This window comes from Aphis gossypii, chromosome 3, assembly GCF_020184175.1.
Source record: "Aphis gossypii isolate Hap1 chromosome 3, ASM2018417v2, whole genome shotgun sequence".
NCBI lineage: Eukaryota > Metazoa > Arthropoda > Insecta > Hemiptera > Aphididae > Aphis > Aphis gossypii.
The window spans coordinates 55,225,080-55,235,312 of record NC_065532.1 but is presented as its reverse complement, the minus strand read 5'-3'; the positions used below and the strand labels follow the sequence as shown (position 1 = coordinate 55,235,312).

Below are 10,233 nucleotides of genomic sequence, written 5' to 3'. Positions count from 1 at the left end.
TTCTTTTGTCTTAGATACTCCCTGATGACTGCCATGTAACTGTTTCAATATACTACATCTTAAAGTTGTTGGTATGATTACTCTATTCTCAAAATATACTAACTCATCTTCTACTGTTAAATCTGACCTTATTTTAAAAAAATGATTCATCTCACTTTCTTCTTTCAACTTATTTGGCCACCCATATAAATAATATTCTTTTACTCTACTCAATATTTCATCTTTATTTGTTTCTAATTTTAATTCAATAAGTTTATCTGTGCTATACTTTAATTCTGTGACTTTTACTGTATGTATCAGATCTCTTAACGATTCATCATCATTCTCATCTTTATGAATTATATTTCTTGTTAATAAGTCAGCTATATACATATATTTACCAGGTAAATATTCCAATGTAAATCTAAAATTTATTAACTTTAATTTTAATCTTTTTAATCTATTGTTTTCAATTTTATCTAAACTTTTTCTCACTATTGACACCAATGGTTGATGATCCGTATAAATCTTTACCTCATTGTGTCCATAAATATAATAATGAAATTTTCTTACTGCAAATGTCACTGCTAAAAGCTCTTTTTCGATTATTGCATACAATTTCTCAGTTTCAGTCAAAGATCTGGATGCAAACCATACAGGCTTATTCGCTTGTAGTAAACAACAGGCAATAGCATTCTTTGAAGCGTCACACTGTATTTGTACCGGTTGTTTGGCATCAAAATGTACTAACAGGGATTTTTCACTAATCAAACTCTTTACTTTCTCTAATGAATTTGTGTGCACTTCTGTCCAATTCCACAATGCTTCTTTCTTTAATAATTCCCTCATTGGCCCAATTATTTCTGACAAATTAGGTAAAAATTGCCTTAAAAAGTTTACAACTCCTAAAATTTGTTGCAATTCTTTTTTATTACGTGGAATTTGTAATTGCTTTATAACTTTTATTCTCTCTTCATCAGGACTCATACCTTTCTCATTAAATTTCAAGCCCATAAATTTTACTTCTTTTTGACTATATTGTAATTTTGCTAAATTAAACCTAATATTATATTGTCTAGCTCTCTCAATGACCTTATTCATAATCAATTTATGTTGGTGTATTGACTCTGCTGCAATTAGTATATCATCAAAATAAATAATCACACCTTCAATATCTCCAAAATACTTTTGATTTTGTTTCATAAATAACTCCGGCGCTACACTCAACCCAAATGCTAGTCTCAAAAATCTATAATTTCCAAATGGTGTGCTAAATGTACAATATTTACTTGACTTCTTATCTAATTTTATATGATAGTATCCATCTTTTAGGTCAAGAACGCTATAATACTTTTTTCCTATTAATTTTGGAGTGATTTCTTCTAGTGTTGTTACTAAAAATTGGTCTCTAATTAAACCCTTATTCAATTCTTGTGGATCTAAACAAATTCTTAATGACAAGTCTGGTTTTTGTACTATCACTAAATTATTCACCCACTCACTTGGTTCATCTGTTGGTGCATTATCTCTTTTTTCACTAATTCATCCAATTTCAGTTTCAGTTTATCTTTAATTTTAATTGGCACTCTTCTTGCTATACTTGCCTTTGGTGTCACTCCTTCTTTCATTGTAAGCTTGCAAATATCAGGAAAACAACCTACACCTTCAAAGACATCCCTATTCATTTCAATAAAATTATTTATATCTAATCCATTACTATCCTTATCAATTACATTGATATTTTTTAATAATTCAAATTTTTTTAGCACCGGTAATCCTATTATTGATTTACTATCATATATCTTATTTATTACAACAAACTCTGTTTCAATATTCTGATCACCTAATGTCAATATTGCTTTCACTACTCCGATAGGTTTCATTTTAAAACCTCCGTACACTTCTAACACTATGTTTGATTTTCTGATTTCTTTCATTAAATTCAATTTCTCACAATCTTTTTCTGATAATGTATTTACTTCAGCACCACTGTCTAGTTTAAAATTCACATTTTTTCCATTTACTTGAAACACTTTACACCATTCATTTTGAATTGAATAGACTGTACAAATGGATTGTATTGAAAATACACTCTCCTCCTCCTCTATACTATCAATTCTAATTTCTTGCGCTTTTTTAAATTTATTTTTTTCATCAACTTGTTTTTTCTTTTTGCACATTTTTGCAAAATGATGATAACCACTACAATTTCTACAACATTTACCATACGCTGGACAATCTCTATAAACATGTTTTAGACCACATCTATTACAATTAATATTAATACTAATATTACCTTTTTCTTCAGTTGTCTCCATTTGACGATCATTCGCAGTGTTACCTTTCCATTGATTTTGATTTAGGTTGTTTATTTTTTCCATGTCTTTGGCTCTCCATTTTGATTTGAATCCAACTCCATGCACAACTTTGTCCACATCTTTGGTCGAAGATAATGTTCGCCGGTTGCTTTCAGCCCGTTCAATCGATTGACAATATGTTACCACTTTATCTAACGCTACATCATCCCTCAACAACCTTGTTTGAGTTTCTTTATCAAAAATACCCAAAACTATTTGAGTTCTTAGTATTTTGTTTTCTGCTTCACCAAAGTTGCATCCTTTTATTAACTTCTTCAAATCAGTGTACCAGATATCAAACTGTTCACCTTCATTCTGCTTACGATTGAAAAAGTTAAAATGCTCAATAATTTCATTCGCCTTTGGAATACAATATAGTTCCAATGACTGTAATATGGTATCAACTGTTTCTTGTTCTTCTTTTTTGATTGTATTATACAGTTTTAGTCCATCGTGACCCAGTAAATTCAATAATCGAGCCACTTGCACATCCATGTCTTTCTTATTCGTCTCCGTAGCTTTGAAGTATATTAGTACTTCTTGTTTAAATATTTTAAAATTCTCAGATATATTACCTTCAAGGCACAAACCTCCCGGTCTGTTGAATTCCAACGACATCTTTATTGGTACTGTATCTATAATTATCCAATCAATCCTTTATTTGGTTCATAACCGACTGCGCCATGTTTTAATCAAGATGTAATGAATCATATTTAAAACTATTTTATTACACTTATTAATAATTACATCATTATAATATATTAATAACATTACAAACTCATGATGAACAACTTGTCAACTTAATAATCTAATATATTAACATTTAACGTGTTTTGTGTATCTGTGTGTGTGTATACAAAATATAAAATATTAACATAACCTCTAATAATAATAATAATGATAATAATCTGTTATCATAACAGTGTACTACATGCGTATAAAGAATAATATATAATATTAGTAAATAAATTTAAAAAAAAAATACATTTAAATTATATTATTAAGTACCTATGCATGTAAATTTTGTTATAACACAGAGTTTTGTCAAATAAAAGTTTGTTAAAGAGGAGGTACCATTAGCTATATATTTAAGCCCACAATAAGCCATAAGGTAGTATTTTAGTAATTACCTACCATATACTTTTATAAAACATTTATTAATTGTTAAGTTTGTGGTATAAAACGTAGAAATAAAAAAATTTTTATTGATTATATTGCCTTTAAATCCGAACCCTAATAATAATTAATAACACTAGCAGCGACGGCTATAGCAGTGTTATAAAATAGCTACTCTTAATAACAATTATGAAACATGAATAATAATAACTAATTATATAATATTATATAGCAACAACACAAAATATTATTTACTGTGTAGGTACTGTGTGTCTATGTACAATGTAGATATAATAATTAAAATTTAGTTTGATAAAAAACCATTAAAATATTTTTAAAAAATGTGAAGCTATAAAAGTATAAAACTATACACAATATTATAAAGGTTTAATTATATATATTAATGTTTTATATTAGAACTAGGAAAGTATAATTCATATAAGATGAGCTTATAGCAGCAAAAACAATTTTTAAACTGATATAATTCAACATGCAATAATACATATTATGGCATATCTATAAATAGTCATATAATTTAGATTTTACTAGTTCTTATAACCCAGGTAATTGTGAAGATCAGGGTCGGACTGGCTCTAAAATACCTTAAAATTATAATCAAGTAGGTACACGTTTATAATAATTATGTATACACTATATACAATATTCATAAGCAAGTACAACCGTGGTGATCATCATAATATCTGTATTATAATATATACATAATACAGATTAAGTAGGTACCTACACATATTTCTGTAGGCATAATACTTCAATTATACATGTAATAAAGTAGGTATACTTATTAATTTAACTAGTGCAAATAATATTCTTACCTTTCAAAATTGATCCTGCAAAGATGACAGGCAATGGTACTATGGTAGAACGCAACTCAAACTTAAAAGTGCAACCACATCAAGCACAACCACACTTGAACGAAACAGAAATTCTTTAACATAGGTACGCGTATAATAAACTATACAAGTCCAACCGTGGTGATCATCATAAATAATATCTATATTATAATATATACATAATACAGATTAAGTAGGTACACATAATTAATATTATGTAGGTATAATACTTAAATTATACATGTAATAAAGTAGGTATACATACCTATTAATTTAACTAGTGCGAATATTCTTACCTTTCAAAATTGATCCTGCAAAGATGACAGGCAACGGTACTACGGTAGAACCCAACTCAAACTTAAAAGTGCAACGACATCAAGCACAACCACACTTGAACGATACAGAAATTCTTTAACATACGCGTATAATAAACTATATATAAAGTGATCAATCATTAGATGGTCATCTGAACAACTGTCTTATTATTTGCGATAATAACACACACACACACGAGCGCGCGCGTGCTTGACATCTCATATAGGAGTACGCGCTTGATCACCTATCTATTATCATTATTATTTTACTAAATTTAGAATTTCCCCAAATGGATAAGCAACAACAACAACAAAAAATCGTGCCAATATTGTTCCAGAATAACATTTTTCCTTTTAAGGCCCTATAAATATCAAGATTAATATGTACGATCAAGGCACCATTGGACTGTCTAAAAACTATTGGAAATATTAAAATAAAATGGTCCGAAATTGTGTTAATTGTAATTTAGCACTTTATGACCACTTAAACACTTTTAAACTACATTAATACTAAAATTAAACAATTTGGTCCAGTACTGGAATAATTGTACAAAAATGTCACTATAGGACTCATCTGGAACAAATGGAAAGTCCTGGAACTTTAACATACTGAACAATTGCTACCCGGGATATTGATATATTATGTGTATGATGTGTATGTATAAACTAATTTAATGTTATAAGTGTATTTAATAATAAAAGGTACTTAGTAGATATTATATACTTATAAAGGTATAATTCACGAGAAATATCCAAGTTATTAGAAACAAAATTAGAAGTCAATAGAAATTATTTCTGTGTACTCAAAACCTAATTAAAAACAGTGCTCCACGTGGAGCCGACCATTTATACATTTTAATTATCGATGTTGATAATTATTGCACTATCGATACTATCGATTGATGAAAATACGAAAAGTGTAGGATAAAAATTGAATTTAATATCGATGTCTATAAGTCATCACGCGCTTAACGCGTGATCCGTCTTCAATGAATAAAATACTGTGACGCGCTCAGCGCGTGATTCGTCCTCAACGTATTTTTCTATTATTGTGTTTCGTCTCGAATGTGTTAAGTACACACACTTACAATCATACACACCTACACACACCACCACCACACACTAGCACTCTCTGGTCTAACCTGGCGACCCCGTCCATAGACAAGTATACTAATAGATAGGCAACCACAATGTTATTATTCGGGACATTGAACACTGCGCTTCCGGTGGCTGGTGAATGAAACTTGGATCCCTTCTCTCCACCCACCCATGAGTCAATGAGCCGCCGCCGCGTATATAGATTGCCAACCCCGGGCGCTAGGCGCATTAACCACTGTTAATTATTATTTTAAATACTCAATTGAAATTAATAAAACAAACACAAAAAATAAATTGAATTAATTTTTATTACAATATATTATAACAACATACAAAAACTACGAAGTAATAATAATAATTTTAAATATACAAATACAAAGTTGGAACTTTTGTTACATTTTTCAGTCATATATTTTATACTTAAAAATTAACAATATAATAAACATATATCTAGTCAATGGGAATATTGCCACATATTTCAAAAATAAAATTAACAAAGTGAATAATTGAAATAAACATACTAAATAATATACTATACATATATAGTTAGTTAGATATAATAAACATATATCTAGGCAATGGGAATATTGCCACATATTTCAAAAATAAAATTAACAAAGTGAATAAATTAAATAAACATATTAAATAATATAATATACATATATAAATATATTTAATTATAGCTAGATATAATTAACATATATCGAGTCAATTATATATTTACACAAATTTACAACTATTTAAAAATTAAAATTAACTAAGTGTATAATATAATAATATAATAATAACATTTTAAGAGGATCTTTTTTTTTTTTTAGAAAACAGTTTGTACCTTTCAAAAGCATTTATTTTAATTTTATCTGATTTATTTTTACTTAAATTTATTTTGCCAGATAAAATTCTATTTATTTGCGTACACCGATTATGTACCATTAATTTTACCGCAAAATTAATAAATTTTTGTGGAAACATTAATTTATGGTCAGGACATGACGTTATGTATTTTATATCAACCTTTTCTTCAATAATATTAATTAACTCTATTTTCAATTTTTATGATGACAAATATTAGGTAAATTATGAGAAATAATATTAATTACATTTTGCACCAATATACAAAAATTAGAATTCAGATATTTTAGTAGGTATTTACCATTATGTTTATAGTCTCTAGCCTGAATTAATTGATGGTCATTTGACCCTTTTGAACAAATTTAATTTAGACATATACGGCAGTTTTTAAACAAGACAGAATTCAACTTTTTCACAATATATCCTGCTATATAGTTTTGGGTTTGAATCCCTAATAATTTTAAATTATAATCATTGTCTACAAACTTTTTTGGCAAACCATCAGCGACTCGTTCTTCAATTTCACGTTCGATAGTATTTGCTTCACAGTTTGTATACGTTTCAAATAATGTTTGGTAAGAAGTCAAACAGCCGCCTGAGAAATCTTCTTCGCAGTTACTTCCTGGAGAATGTGCTGACATCAGGTTGTTGAGGAGTAAGGTCTTGTATGCTGAGGAAAACATTTTGCATGTCGGATTATTATTTCTATATCCTAAAGCCGTATTGCACCGAATAAATTCTCCAAAGCATCTTGGTTCAAATGTCTTGGCAACAATACCTTAATATTGTAGTCATTTAATGTTTTGAATATATTTTGAAAACCTGTTTTGGATTAATAATAATTAGGTAAATAATACACTTACTAAAAAAAGTTGAACTTACTTTTAATAGTTTTAATCCAATTCTTTAATTTGGGTGGTTGTGGAGTACATGGTTTGTTAGTAGAAGGATTCACAAATTTCATGGTACTCAAAACTTTCAAAGACTTTTTCCATCAACTACTTTGTCAAAGTTTCTATTAACTGAGTCAAATAATTTGTCAAAGAATAAACAAAATTTTGCAGTGTCTCCAGCTGTATCTCCAAGAATATTTTGAGCTGTAAAATACGTTTAATAAAACAAAATTATATATTATATTAATTAATTTTATTTTGATTTTACTCACTTCCTAAGAATGCCATAATGGATGAAACTCGTTGGCTAAACACTTGAGCAGCATTTCTAACTTTCATTTTTGGAATTTCTGTAGGTATGACATGTTGTCAAGACAACCTAGGCAACATTTTAACATCTTGTATGTTGCTGTCCAATTCATATAGCTTCACTAAATCACTCCATAGAGCTAATTATTCACAGTCAACATTAAATATTACATTTTTTTGTCAATGAATTGTTACGGATTCCTTTCAAAAAGTGTGGTGTATCATATAAGTGAAAAATTTTAACTAAATTGTTATGGCTATTAGATTCACATTCTATTTCATAGAAATCGCCATAAAATGATTCATTCTTTCTTAAATAACGTGCTTTGGTGTCGTCCATAAGAATGTTAATAGCTGCTGTATTGGTCGCTCCTTGATCACAAATGCTTGATATTATATTCAATCCAGTTTAGTGTACTGCTTGAACTACCTCTCGGATTTGATTAGCTAAATCATATCTATTTGTTGTACTTTTACAAAGTGAATAACAAATAGGTTGTTTAAAGTTTTTTACAATTCCACGTACCATAAACACTAAGCCATGATCAGCAAATTTTTGAGTTTGTGTGGACCCATTGTCTTCAAAAACATAAATTCTTCCCTCACTGTTATTAAAATTAAAATTTGGATTTAAACAAACTTCGTCAAAAACAATTGAACAAAACCTATGTTGAGGTTTAAGTTTTGAACATTAATTTTTAGTACGTTCAGCAATCTCTGATCTATCCCAGTACTTATTGGAATTAATGACATCATTGTAGAAAGAGTTCGTTTACAAGGCAGAACAAACATCTTGCACAGCAATCTGTATGATTTTGGGCTTTGCTTATACAAAGACAAACTTAATAATTTTTCGTCTAATGTAAAACGACGTCCTTTTGGTTTGTTCTTTGTTTCTCTTAGTTGTAATTTTGTAAAAATTTTGGCAGCAGTAGTCATCTGGTCTGAATCATGTGTATTAAAAAAATTGCTAGCACTTTTCAAACGTTCTTTAAAAGAGTTACATTTTCGGCGTTCTCGGTATAGGAGTTTTTGAAGTTTCAAACCATCTTTGTATAGAGATTTACATTTTGGTGTAAGTCTGGAGGTTCGGTTTATACCAATTTTATGCAAGAGACAAAGCAAATTATAATTTTAAATTAACATATACCTAATAAAAAAATAATTAACATTTATATTAACCAGGTTTATAAGAGCCAGATTTTAAGCAAGCAGCGCTTCCACTACTAAAAGCAATTTCTGAATCAGGAACACTACCATTATCTGTAGATAAGTGAAATTGTATAATTTATTTAACAGGGTTTTAACAGGGTTGCAACTCATTTTTTTCTTGTGAATCAAATAATTTATATATGACCTTTTTACGTGGAACCTTGTTTTACATTTTCAATCATTAGCTATATCAATATATATTGTTACTATAGCAGTTGAAATATATTAAAAATATATTGTTATAATTTTTTTTAATAAGCATTTAATGTTCAAATTTTAACTAAATTTATCAAGTTTAAAACTTAATAATTATTTTGTAGTTAATAAGCTTTATAAATGTGAGGTGTATGTGAAAAAGTGCAAACAAAGTGAAAATAGCGATAAATAGTGAGTGTGTAGCAATCCTGATATAAGCTCATGCATCGCAAGCATTATTAAATTGCAATTTTTTATAAAACTTTTTTTATAGTAGGTACATACAAATTAGGTCAACGGTAGAGCATTGAATATTATATTCCGTTGCACCAATAGATTCATTAAGTTCCTCTATGCCAGAAATATTTAAATTTGTAGACATGCAGCTGGTATGAATTGGTATAGGCATAACAGAATCAGCTAAAAAAGAAATTTAATTAATAGATATTAACTACATTTAAATAGGAATTTATTTATTACTTGCACTTTGATTGGCCATATGGAGATGTGGGAATGCATTACGATTTATGACTTTTGTCCTAGGGCTGAAATTGTCTTGACTAAAATGATTTGAACATACTCTGCGCTTTTCATAAATCACAGAAGACTCCATCCTTGAAGTCATCATTTCCTATCACTTCAATCCATTTTTTAAACATCAACAAATTTTTTTGGGGATTGGGAAATCTGGTGATGTTCCACCTAGATTTAGGTATTATAAAATAAAATATTTAAGTACTTAGTTTTAGCAAAAGATTATTCATTATAAATTATAATGCTAAATACATTTATTTTAAAGTTATGTTATACTATGTTTCTGGAGTATGATGTGCTGTTTGTTTTCATTTTAATAATATAGGTATTAGGTACATAGGAACCTATCAATTATAAATACTAGAACAAGTAATATACATATAGTATAGGTATTAATATATTATATACCTAGAACCTAGTAATGATCAGTGTTTGGATTGGATAAGTAATTTTTTTATCTAGATAAAGATAAGATAATACACAAATAAATAATAAATGGGAAATAACCACAGTAGAAACTGGA

The 10,233-nt window shown here is 28.4% G+C and overlaps 1 protein-coding gene across 1 annotated transcript; it reads right to left on the bottom strand.

Annotated features, from left to right (window-relative positions):
* Positions 1-1,464: 1,464 nt before the first annotated feature.
* Positions 1,465-2,996, bottom strand: LOC126550676 (uncharacterized). Its single transcript, XM_050202648.1, has one exon. It carries the CDS (start codon positions 2,952-2,954, stop codon positions 1,470-1,472), a length of 1,485 nt encoding a protein of 494 aa, XP_050058605.1. The 5' UTR covers positions 2,955-2,996; the 3' UTR covers positions 1,465-1,469.
* Positions 2,997-10,233: the final 7,237 nt, after the last annotated feature.

What these genes read in the sequence shown, in the direction of transcription:
- LOC126550676 (XM_050202648.1), bottom strand. Translation starts at nt 2,954, where the DNA reads ATGTCGTTGGAATTCAACAGACCGGGAGGTTTGTGCCTTGAAGGTAAT.